At 43.0% G+C, this 22,298-nt stretch overlaps 1 protein-coding gene across 1 annotated transcript in view; it reads left to right on the top strand.

Moving 5' to 3' along the window:
- The window catches only part of CUL5 (cullin 5), a 59,201-nt gene that overhangs the window by 6,186 nt on the left and 30,717 nt on the right, over positions 1 to 22,298 (top strand). The window contains exons 2-7 of the mRNA XM_006262466.4: positions 8,481 to 8,590; positions 13,361 to 13,460; positions 15,099 to 15,275; positions 19,829 to 19,970; positions 21,789 to 21,934; positions 22,010 to 22,090. Coding sequence (XP_006262528.1) covers positions 8,481 to 8,590; positions 13,361 to 13,460; positions 15,099 to 15,275; positions 19,829 to 19,970; positions 21,789 to 21,934; positions 22,010 to 22,090 — 756 coding nt within the window. The remainder of the gene's footprint in view (positions 1 to 8,480; positions 8,591 to 13,360; positions 13,461 to 15,098; positions 15,276 to 19,828; positions 19,971 to 21,788; positions 21,935 to 22,009; positions 22,091 to 22,298) is intronic.

The following is a 22,298-nucleotide window of genomic DNA, read 5'->3' as shown; positions in this document are numbered from 1 at the left end:
GACTGGGTGTGCCAGTGTTCCTTCTGGGAGCAAAGCCACAGGTTCCTGGCTTTGCCCAGGGTCAGGCTGATTGCCACATTTGGGATCGGGAAGGAAGTTTACCCCGTGTTCAGATTGGTACAGGCTGTGGGGGTTTATGTCTTCCTCTGTAGCAGGGGCGTGGCCCTCTACTTGGGATCTCTTGAGCATATACTGACAGCATTTCATTGAAGCAGGATGTTGGCTGTCAGAGTTCCCCTACATTACCTGTGGCATGTTAGGGTGTTAGGTCTTTGTTATGTCAAGGTTAACAGTAGTCTTATGTAGAGTTTAGATTGTATTGTGTAGGACTGCTTGAATAAGGAATGATCCTGCCTCAGGTAAAGGATTGGACTAGATGGCCTCTGGAAGTCTCTTCCAGCCCTTCTCTATGGTTCTGTGGTATGAAAGGGTTCAAACCACTGTTGCATGCTGTGTTGGAAAAGGGTAGGTTGTTAACAATTGTATCTCATTGTTGTGATTTTGGTCAGGTCATTATAGCTCAGGTCACTCTAAATGGTTTTTTTGTGATAGCAGGGGTTGTCCAACAGATGCTCCAGGCCTACTACAGTTATTCAAGCTGTAGAATTTGTACAGAATCTGTTATTCAAAGGATGATGGCCCTTAGAATTATTTTTCCTTAAAGTAATGGTGCTATAATTGGGCAGGATCGTAACACACACAGAAAAAAATTCTATTTTTATATTGTAACAATTATCAGGATGTAAGTCTCCTTGCCTTTAAAAGAGTGGGATTTTAAAAAGGACCCGAGTAACTTTAAGGGGTACCGGGTCCCACTGACTTTCTTCCCAAGTCATTCAGGGTAGAATTCACAGAGGAGCATAAGCACTTAAATCTAAGAAAGCTTTTAATCAGAATTTCACCTGTTTTTCTTTGGAAGAACTCCTAGAACCTATATTTTTTCCAGAAAACTTTCTTTCACATGAAAAGTGATTCTGAGCCAAGCTTTTGTCTGCCTTGCACATACGGCCCTTTGGGACTTGTAAAATAGGCATCTCTGTGCCTGAGTCCCCTAGGGACCCTGATCTATTTGATGTGCTTAAGCATGTCTAACAGCATTGAGTTCAACACCCATGGCTACTTTCATCCAAACAACTTTGGAGAAAGAAGTGGTGGTGTAACGTCTACATCAGGGGTTTTCAACCTTTTTTAACAAGTTGTACCCCTTTTCTCTCAAAGTTGCAGCTCATGTACCCTTTTTATATTTTTTTTTCTTGTTTTTAAGGGGTGGGAGGGGCAGATCGAGGCCCCTGCGGTGAGGGAGGTAGTGGGTCTGGGGCTGCACAGGTGGGGATGAGCGTGGTGCGGGACAGAGCCACAGCTCGTTTGGACGGGGGGCAGCTCCCATCAGGAGGGCATGGGGGTTGGTGTGCCCCTGGATTTGCAAGTGGGGTAGGGAAGGCCAGCCCAGCAGTAGGGAAGGAAGTGGGACTGGGGCAGGGGCTGCACAGCCAGGGTGGGGCATGGGACTGAGCTGCACGGGGTGTGGCTCCCGCAGCTATGTGTACCCAGGAGGGCATGCGGGGCATGTGGCCTTGGATCTACGTGAGGGGCAGGACGGTCTGAGGCTAGGGCAGGATGGGCTGAGGCCAGCACTGGACTCTTCCCAGCAGGGGCTGGGCTATGTTGTGTTTGGGGCTGGGTGGGCTACAACCAATGTTCCCTCTAAGGCTTAGTGATCTGTGAGTGCGCCACTTTGGTCTGTTCTCGAATTGGTCTTGCCTCCACCTTTCAGTGCACTGAACAAACTATTCTCACAACATTATTTGGGAGAAAAGATTCTTGAAATACTAAACTATATATATTATATATTTTATTTTTTAAAAATTAAAATATAAAAAACCCTACCAAAACAGAAAAGTTTAGGTATAATTCTCCACCTGAGGACAGCATGCAAAAGAGAATGGATTTCATGTGACAGACATAAATCACGTCATTTAATATACTCTGTAAAGCTCTCAGGTACTGTGAAACACTGAAAGTCTGCCTGGTGTGCCCTATCTATCTCACAGATTTAATCACTCTTTCAAAAATGATCAACACTGCCTCCGTGCCTCTGTAGCCTTTGAAAGCAGTGTGGAGTCTTGTGCGTCCTGCCACTGGGCAGACCAGGCAGCAAGGAGACACATGGCATCTGGACGAAGCTCGCCCAAAGGGGCTGGGAAATGGAGCAGTTACCTGGAGCCAGCAGAGCCCTCGTGGTGCCTGGCTTGGCCCCAGCCCCTGTGCCCACCCCCGCTTTGCCTCAGGGAGGAGCCGCTGCCTGCATCATGCCACTCTCTCTCGACACGGGGATGCCAGCATGGTGAGGAGTGGAGTGCAGTCAAGCAGTAACTAACTACCGGCCCCAGTGCCTCCACTGCACTCCGGGTTTCTTGGAAACTGCAGCCCAGCTTCTCTCCAGATGAGAGCGCATGGTATTACAAAGCTAATGCTCAGCAAGATTTTTTTTTTGTGTGTGCGTGAGCACGCACGTACGCACCTTAGAGGGAACCTTGGCTACTACGAATGCTGAGGTGACTGCAGGACCCCTTTCAGTGCCGCCACCACCTGCCCCGAGCATATGGAGGGGGCCCTCTATTGAGGCTGCAAGTGACTTGTCCAGAGGGTGCGGGGAGGGGTGGCTCCCACCACTGCTCACACCCCAGGACAGCACGGGGGCTTTGTGCCCCCAGATCTGTGTGCAGGGCTGGGTGGGCTGGGGCTGGGCCAGGCTGCAGTCGGGGCAGGCAGCGGCAGTGCTGGGAAGGGGCTACAACGAATTCTGGGGAGGCCGAAGCCCCACTCCTAGTGCTGCTGCCACCTATCCTGCATGCAGATCCGGGGGGCATGCGCCCCCCATGCCCTCCCAGGGTGTGCATAGCGGTGGGAGCTGCCCTCCGCACGGTTCAGTCTGGCGCCCCACCCTGGCTGGGCTGCCCCAGCCCTACTCCCTCCCCCACCACTGGGGCCTCAATCTGTCGCCTGCAGACCACTTCCCTCACAACCACATTTACCAGCGGAACCTGGCTGGTCTGGCTGCCTGCATGCTGTGCTGTAGCTGCATGCGCGCACACAACATTTATTGGACGTATTAGGTCTGCTTATCCCCTAGGACCTTTTTAAGTACCCCTAGGGGTACCTGTACCCCTGGTTGACAACCACTGTTCTACATAATAGCATAATGAATAGAGTACTTGCCCTGGAAGTAGAGTACTTGTCCTAGTTTTAGATTTTTCTCAGCTTGAATAGGCTCAAATCCATATCTCCCGCTTTCCAGGAGAAGGCGCCAGCTGCCAGGCTGGAGGCTAGGGTATGCTGAGTCTGAAAAGTACTCTCCATGCATCTTGTTGAAGTTGGGCCACTATAAGAAAGAATACAAGAGCCTCAGTGTCAGAGAGGGAGCAAGACTTGGTAACCCCTTAATACAAGGACATTTACCTGACATAAGGGAGTCTTGGGTTCTGGTTCCTGGCTCAAGGACTATTTCTGTATTTCATCGAACTATACTAATGCCAAAGCAGTCCCTAAAGCAAGAATGAGAACCTAAGACTTCTCCCATCATAGATGAATATCCTTATTGCTTGGCTAGTCATGTTTACTCCTCTTGGGCCCCATTCCTTTCTGTGCAGTGGGCCAGCTTCAAAAGAAGAGGTGGGGAAAATATTTCCATCCCAGCCTTGTCTTTAAGCTGGGACATTCTCCTGGGTAGTGGGAGATGTAGGCTGGAACTCCCTCGACCTGAGAGGCTTATGGGTTGGGAATCTGTCTTGCGTAGGCAGCAAAACTATGGGGGACAGAAGATTTCAGGTAAAACTTTGGTAGTTCTTGTGTAGCTTAGGAATTTCCCCATTCAATGTGCTGGGTGTTTTGAGTCTTGATCATGGGCATTAAATGTTTCCCTTTTTAAAGTATACGGAATCAAGACTGTCAATTGTGTTTCCAGATTTAGAAGCCAGAGTCCAGCATCAGTACGTCTGTGTACCTTTGTGAATATTGAACTGAGACTGATTCTCCAGCATGATATAGGTGCTTTGTACTGTACTGTAGGTAGATCCTTGTTGTTGCCTGATATTGGAAAATCACCCTAGTGGGAGTTCTGCTTTGATGTATATCAGGGATGTCAAACAAGGCCTGCAGTCCAGATCTGGCCCACTGACTCGAGTCATCCACCCTGCAGAATTTTGCCGTGGCTCTGGCTGTGATGGGGCTGCCCACAGTGGCAGCCATTGCCTCAGGGAGATAACACTGTAAGCCCTGCCACTGTTATCAAAACTGGGGCAAAAGACCTAGCTCAGCAGGCTCCAGTTGCAGTGGTGGAGCTTCCAACCATAGTGCTGCTGGAGCTGCCTGCACTTCTGGCTCTCACCAGAGCACTCTGCTACCATGGGAAGCCCTGCCACTGCACTAGACCCTGGCTCTAGCCCACTGGTTTACCCACAGTGCCACTGGGGCTGTCAGTGTCCTGGCTCTCGCCAGGATGTGAGCTGCCACTGTAGGAATCTACAGTACTGGTCAGGTTGTCTGTCAGCACCCCACTGAGAGACAGACACTGGCTTCTGCCTGCAGTGCTGGAGATCTGGCAGCTGCTGTGGGAAGCCCTGCTATTATGGCTAAAGCCTGAGCCCTGGGCATTGTGGTGGAGCCTTTGACCACAGTACAGCTAGGGTTACCTGTGCCACAGTGAAAGCTCGCTGATGGCAGAGTTTCAAAGGATGGTGACGTTTGGGTTGATAGCACCTCGACTCTCACCAGCACGTTTCCTGCTGCTGCAGGAAGCTTTGCCTCTGCAGCCAGAACTAGGGCTCCAGCAGTGTTGGTAGTACTTTGACTGGTGCTGCTGGGGCTGCCACCCACACTAATACATGGACTGCTGCCATGGGAAATCCTGCCACCATGGCCGGAGCCCTGACTCTGGCTGTGGTGGCACAGGGTCTCACACACAGGGTGCTAGCTGCTGCCTTGGGACCACCACTTCTGCTCATAGTGCTGCTAGGGTGCGGCCTGCAGGCACCTGAAAAGAGCAGAAGGGCTGTGCAAAGTTTTGGTAGCTGATTCAGTTTGGAGGAGATTCGGCCCAATTCAGCAACTGAATCTCTGAATCCAAATCGAATTGGGAGCCTCATTAAATGATCTGAATTGATTTGGAAGCCCCCAGAATCGACTTGGAGGGATTTAGTGTCAATTCGGAGATTTGGCCAGAGACTTAAACAGGCAGCAGTCCTTGACCACGCTGGACTCAGCTGCTTCCAGTGGTAAGTCTGTTGTGGTGGGCAGAGGGGGGAGGGAAGGAGCGTGGGGGGGCATTGGCAAAATGTAGGGGGTGCACTTGTGTGCATGTGCACCCCCTAAGATTGGGCGCTGCCAGCGTCTGTGGGCAGTTGCTGCTTGGCTTTGCCCCCCTGCTGCTGACACTGCTGGTGGTGTCTGCGCGCAGTCACTAGTTGCCACTTGCCACACCACTCGCCATACCACTGAGGCGTTCATGGGGGATGGGGCAGATCAATGCCTCCACAGTGAGGGAGGGATCGGGGCTGCGACAAGCTGCCCACATGGGGAGGTGGGCTCCCACCACTGCGTGCCACCAGTCCAGGAGCTGTTCTTCCAGTGGCTCCTCTGGCAGCTTTTGCTGCTGGTCCCGGAGGGCATTGGAGCAAGCATGTGCCCCTGGATTTGCACAAGGCAAGCTGGACTGGGCTGCACTCTGGGAGGCTAGCCACAGCCCAGAGCACAGGCCTGGCTCTGCCCACCCCGCAGAGCGCAGTGGAGTGGAGGCTATGAGGGCGCTGCAACCACCCTAAAATTCCCTGTAGCCCCTACTGCCGGCCCCACCCCAATCCAGGTGCATGCGCTTGACCCCATGGCCTGCCACTGCTCGCCCAGCTGGGGCAAAGCCTCAGCTTGTCCGGGAGGCACAGGGAGGCTGGAGCGGCTTGTCTGAGGCAGCGCAGCAGCACTGTCCCATGCCTTCCTGCCCCGGCTGGGTGAGTGGTGGGAGGGCATAACCCCTGCTCCCGGCACCCTCTGCTGCCCATCCAGAGCACAGCCCAGCCTCCCCCATGTAGATCCAGGGTCATATACCTGCTCCCATGCCCTCCTGGACTGGCAGCTTTCCACCGGAGGAGCCACCAGAAGAGCAGCTCCCGGACTGGCAGCGCGCAGTGGTGGGAGCCCCACTCCCAGGGTCCTGTGGCCACCTCCCCCCACTGGGCAGCTTGTCCCAGCCCCAATCCCTCCCTTGCTGTGGAGGCATTGATCTGCGCCCCACCCCCCAACGCTCCTTCCCTCCCCCTTCCGCCCACCACAACAGACTTACCAGCCTGAGGCAGCTGTATCTAACCAAGGACTCCTGCCTGTATAGTTTATGGCCATATCTCTGAATAGGCGCCAAATCTCCGTATCCTAATTGACTGAATCGAATTGGGACAGTGCCAAATACTTGCTGCTTCGCACAGGCCTAGAAGATAGCCCTCCAACCCACTTGAGTCTGACACCCCTGATGTAGATGATCCTTTTTCCTTCCTCCACATCCACCATTTTATGCTACCAGTGTAGTCTGTGTACCTGGAAAAAAAGTATGGTTGCTGGTTTCTGGCTGCCATTTTGGCCCTGTTTTCATTTATGCTTGGATACAGCCCTACATGGTGATCCTGGGACTGGGGCGGGGGGTAGGAGGGGGTAGAAGGTGCAAGAAATATGCAGCAGTTATGTGATTGTAAACCATCCTTGCATTGCTTTCCTTTAAACTATGCTCCGTGCACCTTTGCTGTAACAGGATCTGGCCCAATTATAATTTGCATTGTCCACTGAGCCCAAGAAGTTGAATACCTTTCAATTAGTAATTCTTGTGGTTATGTTTTAAATAATTCTTTTAATAACGTAACAATAGGGTTATTAGTATGGATATTTACTGACCTACGTCTGTGCAAAAGAAGAAAAAATAATTCACTGTCATTTAATGAAACAAATGTCTTAAGAAGTTGGCTTCCTGGGTGGTTTGATAGGGGAGTGAGCCTGTAGAAATCTGAAGGACAGTAACTGGTAAACCTTCAGGATAGGAAACTGTTCCTATGGCAACAATTTTTTTCTTAAATAAGAATGCAGCGCAACAAGGACACCCAACCTATGGGGAGAGCAGAGCATTTGTTATAATATTGAGAAAGATTAACCATTTTAAGAAAGCATGAATGTGCTCTGACCTGCCACACTAAGTGGTCAGTCTCAAACTTTACCAAATCATTTTTTTTAGCTAGAAACAATTTAATTTCAGAGAACTGTCACTTCCACTAAATTTTGTACTCTTGGGAATAGTCTGGGTCTTGGAGAAAACCACATGTTGCATTTTAGCACGGGTACCTGCTTCATGATAATTTTCTGAATAATTAATACAGAAAGTCTCAAGAAAATCTAGATTCCCTAGGTCAAGCCACACTGGTGACTGAGTCTGTCAAGAATGTATCAAATTTCTTAATTGTTTTACTTGTAAGGGTGATTTAAGATCCCTCAGACAGGGAATATCTTCTATATGATATTTCAGTGCCTCATGTTATATTGATTCTTACTCTGAATGCTACTCCAAGATCAGAAAAAAATAAGTTAAGACTGGAGTTATAGTTTGTACTACATTTTCCCCTGATTCTCAAATGTATCCAACAAGGAGTTGAGTTGTTGGGGGGTGGGTGTTGTTTTGGTTTTTTTAAGTTTGTGTTTCCTGATTTCTCTACTCAGTTTTTATGGAGAAGTGCATGTTTCTGTTACATTATCTCTCAAGACTGATTGAATTGAACATTTAGTAAACCTTGGGCTTCTGGAGTTAAGACTGTCATTCTTAGTATCAGAACTGTATAATTTCTGTAAATGGTTTTTAAGTTTATTTAAATGAATTTGGGCATCTTAACTATATCACAAAATATTCATAGTTTGGAATCATTTAAATGTGTGACACATCTAATGGCTAAAATATATTCATCATTACTGCTGTATTCTGAATACAATACAGATTTTGTTATATATATCTCTAACTTACTGAGACCAGGATGGTAATATTCTCACTGATAGAAAAGTATGTGGCATTTTATGCAATCCTTAGAAATTATTTTAAATAGCAATATTAAGTTTGTCTCTTAGTGTAAGCATGACTTATTTTTTCATATACAATCAATCATTTAATTTAAAATGTTTGCCAAGAAGGCATTAATATTACATGAATATATAAATTAATGTGTGTGGAAAGGTAACTTTTATAGTTCTTTAAAGCGGGTTATAATTCTGAAGTTTTTGTCTGAATTTTATTTAGTATTGTATATCCATTTGCTTGCTTAGTTTATTGCTGTAGTAATTCTGAACTTTCGTTAAAAGGATATATTAGCAAATGTGAAAAAAACTCCAACTGTCATAACAGACTTAGATTCATTTTTACTTGACTTGCATTTAAATTTTGTTTTTTGTTTCTTTCTGTAAAGAATAAAGGTTCACTTCAATTTGAAGACAAATGGGATTCCATGCGCCCCATTGTTCTGAAGCTTTTGCGCCAGGAATCTGTCACCAAACAGCAGTGGTTTGATCTATTTTCGTAAGTAATTTTTTTTTTTTTTTTTAAGCTGCAGTTCTTGAATAACTGGATGGAAATTAAGATATAATATCACTTGTAGCAATCACGTAAAATCAGCCTGTTCACAGGCAAAACATTGCAAAAAATTCTAGTTAATTCAGTTCTTCTAAACAGTAGCACTGCTGTTTTGCGTTTTTTTTCATTGCAATTGCATAAAGTTTTACACAGACTAAAAAGCACAGGGTTTTTGCTTCTTTGATATTATGTTATATGTGCCCACAAGGCTGTCACAGTGTTTTTGGAAAGGGGAGCACATATTCTTTCGTGCTTTGATAGTAAAGTTTTCATACATGAGCAAACCTACCGGGGACAGCCAGCCATCCTTGTTCTGACACTGAAGCTAGAAATGACATGATAAAAAATGTTAAATACTTAAAGCACTCTTAAATGCTTCACTTTTTTACTGTTTATTTATAGGCTGCAGATAATCTTTCCCTTCAAAGAGATTGCCTTTCAAGCCACATATACAATGTTATGGCTGTTATATAACAAGCGGCTGTGCTGAGGGTGGGAACAGAGCGGGCTCAGGTGTGCGGGATGGGTGGCAATGGCCCAGGCAGCACTGGGAGGGAAGGGCATAGCTGCATGGGGTGGGGTGGGGTGGGGTGCGTGGCCTGGGCAGCACTGGGAGGGGCAGCCTCAGCTGTGTGGGGTGGGTGGTGGTGGCCCGACTTGTACTGAAGGGGTGGCTATGGGTGATTTGGGGGGGATGGGGGGGGCAGGGAGGCTAAGGCGAATGGGGGGGGCTGTAGCCCCCCTAAACCCTCCCAGCATGGCCCCGGTCCACTGGGCACCAGAGCCCCAGCCAGGCTTTGTCCCAACAGTGGCTGCACACACTGCTCTGGGCAGATGGCGGGGGAACAGCCTGAGGCAGTGCAACCCCAGACCCTCCCCCACCATCCACTCTGAGGTGCAGGGCTGGGGAGAGGCTGGGGCAGTGCAACCCTGGCCCCTCCACTGCCATCTACCCAGAGGCATGCATCTGTGTGCTGGCTCAGGCCCCTCCTCCATGCTGCGCCCTGAGCCGTGTGTGCAGTCACTGCCAGCACAGAGCTGATGCCGGGGCTCTAGAGCCCTCGCACTACCTCCATGCTGGTGGCAACTGCACTTGCACCTCGGCCGGGGGGGGGGGGTGGTGTCTGGGGTTGTACTGCCTCAGGCCGCTGCACCGCCATCTACCCAGACGTGTGTGCAGCTGCCGCTGGCACAAAACCTGGGTGGGGCTCTGGAGCCCAGTGCGCTGGGGCGGAAGTAGAGGGGGGAGGGTTGGGGGGGCTATAGCCACCCCAAAATTAGCCTTACCCCCCCCCATAGCAACCCCTCTATCACTGCCAGGCTGCTGCAACCTGCCCCACACAGCTGAGCCCACCCCACTCCTGCCCAGGTGGTTAGTGCTTTTCTCTTTCCTCTTTCCCTTTCTTTCATCTCCTTTTTTTTCTCTTTCCTCTCCTTTCTCCCTCTCTTTCTTTCTCTTTCTCTTTTTTTTTCTCTCTCATCACAACATGCTTAACAAAAAATACACAACAACAAAGGTAGTATATGAAGTTTTATTTATTATGACCAGATCTAGAATTTTTAGAAATCCTGTTATTTACTGTAAAAAACAAACAAACAAACAAACCCCCCCCCCCAAAAAAAGCAAAAAACAAAAAATAAAGCAATGCTTATGATTATGTACCCGCAGCCCTGTTTTTTTTTTCTGGCACTCCGGCAGCTTACATTGCCGTTTTTTTGATACTCCAACCAAAAGTCTTGCTATCTCTGTTATATAAGTTACTCTTCTTGCAGTGCACATCTTGCTCCCTCCCTTCGTCTAAGGCTGTTACTACTTCACCCTTACCTTGTTACCAAACATGGGTTTCCTGTTTAAGTTGTGCATGTTTCTGCCTGTTAAAACAAAGGATGCACAGGTAGTTTTACAGTCTTGTGATATGTCCACAGCGGTTGCCAAAAACATGACTTGGTTAAGGATTCAGAATTGTTCAGTTGTAACATTATTTTCATTCATTCATATCCATCTGAACAATTTTCCTTTGGGGCTGAAAATTTCCATCTTTAGTTTCTGTTAAAAGGTGAACTGTATAGGACAACTTCACCAATTACGTAACTCAAGATTACATAAAATGAGTTTCTGTTATCTTGATCTTAACTGATCCCCAGTCCTGATTCAAAGCCATTGATTGAGCTTAAAAAAGTTATTTCCAACTTACGTATTTTGAAGCAAATTCTGTAATGGAACATAAGCCTTATTTGATGTCCCTTTCTCAGTTTGGTTGGGAAAATCTTTGAGGCCTGGGATTTGGGGATTGGCAGTGTTTTTGAGCAGAGGGCCAAAAACACCCTCAGTCTTGACCTGGAATTTCAGTGTGCCAGGAATGGATAGGGGGGAGTTGCAAGGGGCCTGATCCTTGTGGCAATACAGTGTAGGCCCCTTGCCTTCCATCTACCTCCTGGTCTAATTAATTTTCAAACCAATATTGTTACCCTGTGTAAAGTCTTTTGCACATTCTGATTTCATAAGGGTTTTTTTTCACTTAGTTAAAAAAAAAAATGCCATTCTTACACTGAAACAAGTGTCTGCACCAGAGTTTCTATTGCATTAATATAAATTAATGCTTTTAAGTTATAGTTACAACTTTGGCAGACATGCTCTTGGTAGTCTAAAAGATGACAGTGAATCAAAATGGGTTCTTGTTGCACATTATTTTACATGAACCTTGGTGATATAACTGAGGGCATAGTTGGGACTATAGAATCCTGCATGTGGTTGATGAATGTCTGGACTGTCAGTTAGCAAATAGATGTCTTTCCTTGAGGATCAAATCTGATCTAGGTGCAGACACACAGTGATGCCGATATTGCTTTCTCTTTCAGACTAGAAATGTACTTTAAAAAGCTACTAATGCCATGGAACATTAATGTTGCCTTGATTAAACTGATGAAAGGTTGGTTTGTTTGTTTTTTTGTTTTGAGGTACCTGATACCTCTGAGCTCATGTTTCTTATGAGGTCAATTTCCTTTGCACAGCTCGTAAACTGCAAGCTGTAGTGGTGGACTCTGAATTTTTTTTCAAAGTGAAGGTGCATCTGAGAGTTGCATGAAAAGTTGTGTGCAATCTATGGTGAGCAACATATATCTGTTAATGATGGTAATTGTCTCACAATAAAAGTAAAATTAGAAAAGTATTGAAGTCTTTCATTTTCTATAAGTATTGCTTTGAGAAGAAGAACTAGTTTTAGTTTGTTTAGCTTCTTCCCTTCACTTTCCTCCCCATATCTTGCTGTCCTTGTTTCACTTCTTACTGCCTGGTCCTTTTCTCTGATTGTATGTTTTCTTGTTATATGATCTTCAAGCTCTTTGTATATGTTAACTAACCTCCATGCCTCATGTGGAATGCTGCTTTGCTGTTGGTTTTCCCAATTCTTTGGATCCTGGTTTATTTTCTCCCTTTTTCCCCCCTGAAAGCCCTTGAAGTTTTGTTTGTTATTATTTTTTTCCTTCTAATTAAGGGCAGTTCAGATGGTGATTGGCATCTGTAATTCCAAAGTGCATTCTCCTCTTAAGCATGAGTGGAATCTGGTAGAAGCTTGTTTTTCCTATTCCCATTTGATTCTACAGGTGTCTGGGCACTGTGTGATAAAGAACCTGGTTGTGTTGAAGCACTGAAAATCAGGTCCCAGTGTCAGGATTGATCAGCAGTGGTTTGGTAGTTAGTTTGAAAACTGTTGACTTAATGACTTCTTGCATCCCCTCTAGATTCCTTTAAAAGGAAAAGGTGGAACTCCATCACACTTAGACTGCTGATGTTTTTTCTGTTGCTTGCCTGCTACTCCTATTAATGTCCTCCTCCAGAAGTTTTTCAGTTTTATCTGTAGCTGTCAAAAATTATGGAAAGGACCTGCATAGTATTGACTTTGATTTCCTTGAGATGTATGGCCTTTTAAAATGTTTTGTTTCAGCTTTGTAAGTTAGGACTGCTTCCAGAAGTATTGGAGTGTGCCTGATGGGAGACTGAGTTTACAAGTGCATGCTTGGGTCCCATTCTTGCAATCAGATACTTGCCTAGAACCCTATTAAAGTCAGTGGCTAGTTGTTTTCCATATAATAGGGAATCCAATAGGGATCCAATTTCAGGATCAGAACTATTTTACATGCTCACACAGCAGTTCTTCAGGTTTGTGGTTCTCATGTGCATACTAAACAGCATGGTATTTTGATGTTTTAAATAGCTCTGGGGACCTTAATTCTTGGGAATGGCAGAAAGACTTTTGTTTAAGGACAAACACAAGTCAAGAGGTTTATGTTCCTTTCCTTGGTCTACCACAGACTTCCTGTGTGACCTTGGTCAAGTCATTTAGACTTTCAGGGATTTCTAATTTCCTAGAAGTAAAATGAGCTGTTTCCTTTTCTCCTTCTAGTCATGGTGTCACTAATATTTCTCAAAAACGAAACAAAAAAAAAAACCACTATGGGACATTCAAGTAGAAGGTGGAGTTATTGTACACACTAATTTTAATAGTGCTTTCCTTTTCAAACCTCAGTGTTGAATTGAATGTTAAATAGTTTATGTTGTGACTTGGAAAAAAGTTTGTGCTCTTATTCATAGATATGCTCTGAGAGTGCACATCTTTTCCTTAGAATTGTGTTAGTTGTAGTAATTTAGACTTTGTAAATTTCTACTTTAAATGGTAAGTGTACCTTGTACTGAAAGATAGATAAATTCTTTTCTAGGGATGTGCATGCAGTTTGCTTGTGGGATGATAAGGGTCCAGCAAAAATCCATCAGGCTTTGAAAGAAGACATCCTTGACTTCATTAAACAGGCACAGGCAGTAAGTTCTCAACTGTCTATCATTTTTATATAGCTGTATCTATTATATAAAAAACAAAACTAGAACCCAACTAGTTGGGATGCCAAATTCATCTCATTTCAGGAACTTTTTAAATAATCTAATTGCCTCTTAGATATTGGTGTATTTTTGAAGGTCATAAACTGAAAAACCTATTATTAACCTGATCACTTACCCTGAGCGTTACTTTCGCCCAAAAGTCAAAGTTCTTCCCTCAGTGTTCTTGAGAATGCAGCAGCAATGATTGTTATGCTGTGTGGGAGTTTTGGCCATTATTTTTATTGTATTGGGTATTACTTACGGATTCTCCTTGGAAAAATTACTTCACATACTTGTCCCTTTGACTTCCAGCAGTAGGTGTTCTTATTCACAAATCTTGACTTCAGGCAAAATGAAGCATTAGAGGGGTCTCTTTGTTTTCATTAGAAAAAGATGAAAAAGGTACAACAAAAAGCCCTTTCTACTTCTGGTTTTGTTTTGCCTAGAAAAATCACTATAGGGTATGCTGCTAGCAATTATTCCATGCCCCTCAGTAAAGGAGATGAAATTAAGATTATGTAAATTTTTTTAAAAAGATTAGAAACATATTGCATTTAGCTGCCAATTTTTTGAAACCAGAAACTCTGTTTAGAAGAATATATCATCTGAAAATGGACATTTTCAAGAGTTAATCTTTATTCTCTAACTATTTTTACCTACCTTCGATACTACAATTGCATGTTTATAATTTTGTTTGAGAACAAGTCAAGTGTATTCTGCTGCCTTACCATGCTGCTTAAACTACCAGCTTGGCAAATTCAATAGGCTGTTGCCTATTTTGGTAGTTCATCTGTTTTAGTCTATTGTTAACTTGAAACCTGATTTTGTGCACTTAAAATGCATAAGAGATGTTCAGAATAGTGTGCTCAGGGGAGAGCTTTTTTTTAAAGGGTGAAAGATCTTCAAAAACAAAAGTTTAAAAAATTTAAAATGTATTCCTCTTAAAATCATTCATGCTATTTAAGGGTCTTTTTTCTTGAACCCAGACCCCTTTCTTATCTAGCCCTCGATAAAACCAAAGCACTTGAACCCAGACGTGATTGACTTGACTGTCTTGTGTTTAGTGCTTTCTTGTTCTCAGACCTTGTGTTCTGCGCTGGTTAGTGGTTTTTGAATATTGCCTATCGCAGTGTTTCCCTAACCTTGTAGCATTTATGATCAGACTGTCATAAATGTTAAATAAGGTAGCTGTGTAAATTTAGTCAAGTAAATAGCATTTGATTCAATTTTTTGCTATGTGGGAAGCAGTAACAGCCCTTGAAAACATTCCAACATAGACTAGTCATATAGATATAGCCCCATCTGTGGACATTCTTAGTTTAGTAGAACTATGGGTTTTCTCAGGTTAGTTTTAACCATTTTATACATGACTAAAACTTTAAACAAAGAAGTCTGCATGCATATGTCAGAATAAGAATGTTATCATTTTAGTTATGTCTTTTAAAATTTACTGCTTAGGTTCTGTTGAATATTTTCCTTCACAGACAAAACTATACATTGCATCTTTACATAAGTTTGGGGAGGGGGGGGTGTTGTTTTTTTGGCTTTTTTTTTACAAGTGAATTCCGTTTTCTCTTTCAGAGAGTGCTGAGTCATCAAGATGATACAGCTTTACTAAAAGCGTACATAGTAGAGTGGCGCAAATTCTTTACACAATGTGATATCTTGCCTAAACCGTTTTGTCAGCTAGAAATTACTTTAATGGGTAAGCAGGGCAGCAACAAGAAATCCAATGTAGAAGACAGTATTGTTCGAAAGGTGAGTGATGTTTAATCAGTTTTGTAGTGAAAAGACACTTGCAGCTGAGTTGAAATTGTAATATCCCTATGGTACTGGAATATAACTGCTCAAATGTGCTGGTCAGAATGATGATAACCTTGCAAGTTCTGTTCCTCTTACTTCCTCTTACTGTGATTTTTGCTGTGCTTCTCATGTAGTTTCTTTCCCTGAAGACTTCCTTCACTTGCTCAGAGCACACTTTTTGTGATTTTTAAAGTTACAACTCTTACTAAAAAAAACAAAAAACCCCCACTCACATGCATATAGTACTTTCTCATAGTGGGGCCAGTAAACACATGTTTGTCTGTTATTTCTATGTTCATGACTTACAGATCTGCTTGTCTGTTCCACATATCTTTCCTTCTATCCAGATTAACATTTTGACCTCTCTAAAATCTCATCATTGATAACTAGCCATTGTTACCTCAGTCTTAGGATGGCTGAAATAGGGCTCTTAATCTTTCCACACTACCCAAACTTTTTGTGTTTTAATATTGAGGGAATAGAAAGGCCCAAAATTGGCTATATTAACATGACTGTCGCCGTGCAATGTTAACTTTCTGGGTTTTGAGTACAGATTTCAGCCTATTTAATCGTGTGGTAAACACTTAGCATTTAAAAATGGGAGGAGGGGAGAGGAGAGGAAACAGTTAAAATATTTAAAATGTTAAGAAAGGCCTTTATCATTCTATTTTTTTCACTTTCTCTTTAGTTGAAGAGTATTTTTAAGGGGGAAAAATCATGTTTGACATTCTTTCAAATGTTGTTTCAGATGGTTGTTGACACTTCCTTTTTGGAGAAAAAGTTGAGATGGGTCGGAACAGTGATAATAACTTTCTTGTAGTCCAATATTGCTTCTTAACTGGACCCTCAAAAAACTGAGTGCAGAGTTTAACAGTAAAGGTTTAAAAATACTGCTTCTTTTTTTGTTACTGACTTGCTTGTAGTCTTATTACTAGAGAAAGGCAGGCATTGGAACAGTTCTGTTAGCCATTCTGAGACCAGGCAAACACTACACCCACCAAATGCTGGTTCAAAACGACTGCAAGCAATGTCTTTGGTCACTGGCTGACAGCAGTCTTGGCTGGCTAAGCCAGACATTAAACAGAAAGCAAAAGAGAGGAAAGAAGGAAGGTGGGTCAGGGAAAGGACAAAATACAGAGAGGGTGACAGCTGAAATGCAAGCCTCATAGTCTAGCTCTTCAGGACCTTTACCATCTTAATTGATGTCAATGATGTAATCCTGGTCTCTGGCTTCCTTTTAAGTCAAGGTATCTTTTGGAATTGGGGCACTAAAGGCCCACTGGTAGATCTAAGGTTCCCTACCCTATCTACCCTCTGTTATCTGGTACTGAAATATTGATTCCCGTCTCCAATCATTCCTGTCTCCAACCTTTAAGCCAGCTTGAAAATTAACAGCTGTACTCAGTTCTACAAGCCTCTCTACTGTCTTGCAAGATTGAACAGTTACAAAACATTTTACCACTGTAGAACTACAGATGTAGCATAGCTACTGCATGTCATACTGACCAATATTGTCTTGTTGGGTTCTTGTGCTGCCCCTTCTGTCTGTATCCCTTTTGAGACTGTAGGCTTTCTTTGGAGCAGGACTTGTATTTTTGTTGTTTGTACAGAGCCCAGCCCAGTGGAGTCCTAATTAGGTCTCTCTGGTGCCTACAAATAGATCACAGTGACGTCACCCCTATGGATTGGTATCGCACTTAAATTTACTGGCCCATAATGAAACAGCAGCGTGATAGATAAATTAAGCTCTAGCCAGTCCTTGGCAAGGTGAAGAAAGCTGTAACACAGGGTGCTTGATGTGATCATTCAAAAAGAATCCCTGGTGCTCTGTGTGGAGGAAGGTTCATTTCCCTCGCTTTGTGAAGGTATAGCGTTTATACTCAAAATAGTATGAATTTGCATTGAATCCTGGATCTAGTTGGAATTAGAAAAGTGAACAGGTATGTCAATACCCGGAGAATATTTTCTAGACTAAATTGGCAGAGATAGGAGTATACTGGTGCTGCATTTCTGATGCTTAAAATGAGCTGTTTTGTTTCCTTAGCATCTGTTAACTTGTTTCCCTAAAATTTGTTTTTTATTGTTCTCTTAAATGTAACTGAAAGTTCTGCTGACCTGGAGAGAGGTTTTTAAATATTCTTTTCTTGGTTTATGACAGAGGTGCTCAACCTCTGACCATGGGCCAAGTGGCCTGCAGAACCATCACATTTGGCCTGCAGGGCTCCCCATGGGGCAGAAAACTTTGGCAGTGGGGAAGCAGTGGCCATCAATACTGTCATCCTCTCCCCACCAGATTCCCAAACCCCAAGACTTGCACTGCTGGTTGCAGTTGGACAACACCCCTCCCCTCATATCTAGATTGGGGCTAGGCCCCACCACTTTCCTCTTCTGACTCTCCCTTTCCCTACCGCAGGGGTGAGTTGGGGCCAGCTCCCTCCCTCCCCCCCCCCCCCCCCCCGCCTTGGAAAGCCAGGCCATGTCCTCTTTTCCCCATGGGTCCAGAATGCAGCTGGACTGCCCTGCACCCCACCCTCCGCATGGCCGGATAGTGCCTACCACAGTGGTGCTAGTGCCAGATTGGGACCACTGGTGGGATCTGAGCTGTGGATGGATGGGGTGCTGCCCACCCGGCCCACTGGGGGTAAAAGGTTGATCTCACCTGCCTTAGAAGAAATGTTTATTTTCTTTTTCTTCTCCATTATCAATACATTTCTTGAGCCAAGGTTACTGTTACTTAACTGTGAACTGGCAGACTGATTTCTTTGCAGGCAGAGGGGAGAGGAGGGTACAGGGGGTAGTGCTTGCTTTCTTCTTTTTTTTTAGATTTTGAATTGCAGCAGTGTGTAAAACCCATATATTTTACAGCTTAAATTTAATACAATGAGCTCCTGCAGTTTCATACCCCAAAGGGAATAATACCCCTCTAGGCAGCCGAGGGGTAAATGCCATAGTGTTGAGTGCAGTCTCTTGTATGTTCTTTCTCAGTGATTGCATGGGCCATTAAATATCAAAAATATTTCAGCTGTCTACTCTGAATTCCTTTAAAAATTTAATCTCAACATTAATATGCATGTTTCCTTTACATCTTTATGTGTTTTTAAATATAAAAGGAGAGGTTAACTGAAGAAACTTGGTTTTAATGACAGTACAAAATTGTGGAATATTTTAAACAATAATTCACTTCCTGCAGCTTCTTATTGCAATGTCAAAAAATGAAATTTAAGAATTTGTTCACACTTGACTGTCATGGAGGGACTGAAGCTATTTTCCCTATCTTAACTTTTCTAAACACAAATCAGAGATTCATTATAGTTAGCTCCCTAATATACAGAAAGGTCTATAATATGGGATTTTATTTTTTTTTCTCAATTTTTTTTTTTAAAAGGCCTGTGAAGAGCATTATCACAATTGTGGTGTGATAGATGAGGTTGTTCACTTTCAGCTTTGCTCTCAGAGGAAGTTCATGAGTGAACCAATGTACTTAAAAACTTTAATTCATAATGATTAAAATCAAGCTTGGGGTAGTAGAAGTTTTTTAAGAAGTGATTAAGAGATGCCTTGATAAGGGTATAAAATGGTAAAGAACCAAGTCAGGAATTTAAAATGTCAATTTTCAGGCATTCTGTCTGGAATAGTGGGGAGGAGGGGACAGAAAAAAAATGGCTTTTTTTAAAGGGGGAATAGTTTCTTACTAAATTGAGTTTAAACATAAGATGCCCTTTACGTATGTGCAATGTAATTTATATATTATTGAATAACAGCGATTGGCTGTGTACAAAAATGACTGCCACCAATAAACATTCATTGTGGTTCACATGTAGCAGGTTGGATCTGATGTTATTATGGAAAAATTCATATGGAGGAATTGGTGCTTACCCAGAATCAAATAAAAGGAAAGCCATCCAATGAAGTGTATAATAACTCTCATACTTTGAGCGTTAGTTTAATAGGACACGACACGCTGTAGTATCTAGGTAACTTATTAATAGAAGAGTTTTATATTCTCACAAAAAGCAGTGATTGTTCATGTGGCAATGGACATTAAGTTGTTTATGAAACATTAGGGAATAAGCAACTCTTTAATTCTGACTCACTTGAAAGATTCTATCATCTAAATGTTCCCGTGTTAAGGCTTTGAATCTGCCAGGTGCTGGACCCCATTTAACATTTTTGCTCCTGAATTAACCCCTTTGTTTTGGGAGTCTTTCTGCAGTCTGCTTCTGGAAACGTATCAATTGAGATTGATAGTCAAGGGTTAAAGAAACACACTAGGTAGATGCAATAATAAGTTAACACCTGGATCATTGCCTTTTACTTCAATGGAAGCAGAATCAAGCCCTTCAGATAGTAAAGCTAATGGGCATCAATTAAAAAATAGATTATAAAAAAATTGCTTAATTTCTGTTCCTAATATCTTTGCATTTAGTGTAACAATTGCTCATATTCAGTTTGAAATTCTGTGCATCCCTTTCTGATTTGATTTTTTTTTTCCCTTTCTTTTTATGTAGCTCATGCTAGATACATGGAATGAGTCCATATTCTCAAATATAAAGAATAGGCTTCAGGACAGTGCAATGAAGTTGGTCCATGCTGAAAGACTAGGCGAAGCTTTTGACTCTCAACTGGTTATTGGAGTTAGAGAATCATACGGTATGTCTCATACTGAGTGATCTCAGCTGTGCCTGTTTAATGTACTGTTGGGCTCTGCTACACGTTCAAATTAAAGCTGGACAGAAACCAGCTACAGAGTTGTTGCCCGTTTTCAACCACCTATTTTATAGCTGGTTGGCTCTTTTCATAGTTGGATAGTAATTTTTATCATGTGATAATTACTTTTGCACATCTGATGGTCTAAATTTATTGCATGATTAAACAGTTAATTGCATAATATATGTAACAGGTAGCAGAGGCATCTTTGTTGACCAGGGGTGGGGTGGGGAGCATCAGTGTTGTTGATTATCAGTACGAAAAAAACTCAAATGCATTTGCAGTGACTAGTGAAAAACTTTCACTGGCAAGTGAATAGCTTATCCATCAGTTACTGTAAATTTGATGCTTGCATTAAAAAAAACAACCCTTGTTGCACAGAGAACCATTTAAAAGTGCCTCTAACAGCTCTGTCTTCCTGAATTTGCATACAGTTGGAATAGCTCTGCAAACTTATGACTTTCCTCTAAGTGGGATACTAATATCATAGCTTTTGCCCCCTTTCTTTTTTCAACACTTCTATATACAGGGACTTCAAACTGATAAGGAAAGGTTGAAGGCTAAACTTTTGCAACCAGTGGCCTACTAAATGGCTTATGAAGGACCGGTTATAAACATGGTTTGAAATGGAAGTTTCCAAAGTGCATTCTGCTGAATCTCACAGTTCTACAGCAGGTCATTAGGGGTTCCACAGAGAGATTGGGTAGTAATGGCAAAGCAGGCCTGGAGATGGTATGCAGCCTTTGCCAGGTCAGGTTAATGGCCTCTGCCAGTTGGAGCTGGGGGTAGGGGTTCCATGGTAGAAGAAGTGATATGAAAGGAAACTGACTTTTAGAAAATTTAACTTCCTGTGACTTAAGGAAATTTGAAAACCAATGATTTTAAAATCATCTGTCCCATGATGGTATCCACAGCCTGATCTAGCACTGGGGAGGGGAACTGAGCCCAGGCTCAGTTCCCTTCCCCTGTGTTGCGATCGGTTTCCTGCAGCCTGGCTGCAGGAGGTGGGAGAGCCAGGGCCGCGCTTCCAGCTGCTGCTGGGAGCACAGCCCTGGTTCTCCGCCTCTCCCACTGCTTGGCTGCTTTGAAACTTTCAAAACATTTCGACTAGCCTTGTTTTGTTTCGAGGCTGTTTTCAAAGCCCTTTGTTTTGATTCGATTTTGCTGTTTTGAGGTTTAAATGAGTTGAAACAGCTGGCGAAATTTCTCGCAGCCCTAGTATTTAGTTCACTCTTATCTTTCTTTGGGAACAGTTAAGATGAAGGGGAAAGATGGTTAAAGGCACAAAGGACTGCTAACTGTCCAATTTCTGTTGACAGATAATGATCTAGGTATCTATCTCTAACGTGTGTGTTATTACTAATCTAGATAAGAACAGTACAGAACCAAAGGCTGGTTAGGAATCAGATGAACAGCCTTGCATCATCTCTAGGAACTTAGAGGTTAGGCTGAGCATTCATAATGACAATATGGTTTCATGCTGCAATTAAAAAAAAAAAAAAATCCTGTAATAATTCTGTTTGCTACATTTGCATTTGCCATATCTTAGATTTAGGAGAAGTGTGTGCAGCTCCAATCAGTCTCTGGCTAGACAAATTTTATTTTGCAATGGTGCCTAAACATCAGACTTCTCTGGTTTAGATTCAGGTTCTCGGGACACTAGCAGATTGTTTGGTTTAAAAGTGCTTTATCAACAAAAATAATGGAGTTTTTTTAAGCTGTATTAAAAGTGACACAAGATGTACCTTTTTCTCTTTGCAGTTAACCTTTGTTCTAATCCTGAAGATAAACTTCAGATTTACCGGGATAACTTTGAGAAAGCATATTTGGATTCAACAGAGAGATTTTATAGAACACAAGCTCCTTCTTATTTGCAGCAAAATGGTGTACAGAATTATATGAAATATGTAAGTAAAACATATGATGACACCTGCTCTGTTATTGTTAGCTCTTAAAATGATTGGTGTTCTGCTTCTGCACAGGCAGATGCTAAACTAAAAGAAGAAGAGAAAAGAGCACTAAGATACCTGGAAACAAGGCGTGAGTGTAACTCTGTAGAAGCGGTGAGTATAAAATGTAGTAAAACTGTAATGTGTTAAGTATTAGAAAAGGTTTCTTGTTATGCCTTTGATCATTATTTGTTGTGTGTTTTTTATTATAGTTATTCAATATCGGAGACTGCCTTTTATGAGACTTATTTTTAAAAATTAATTATTTAAAAAAACAAACAAACCAGTGCTATACACATTCACCAAGTGTAGACTGTTTTGC

This window comes from Alligator mississippiensis, chromosome 1, assembly GCF_030867095.1.
Source record: "Alligator mississippiensis isolate rAllMis1 chromosome 1, rAllMis1, whole genome shotgun sequence".
Lineage (NCBI taxonomy): Eukaryota > Metazoa > Chordata > Crocodylia > Alligatoridae > Alligator > Alligator mississippiensis.
The sequence above is the reverse complement of the archived record's forward strand: the minus strand, read 5'-3'. Positions and strand labels throughout refer to the sequence as shown.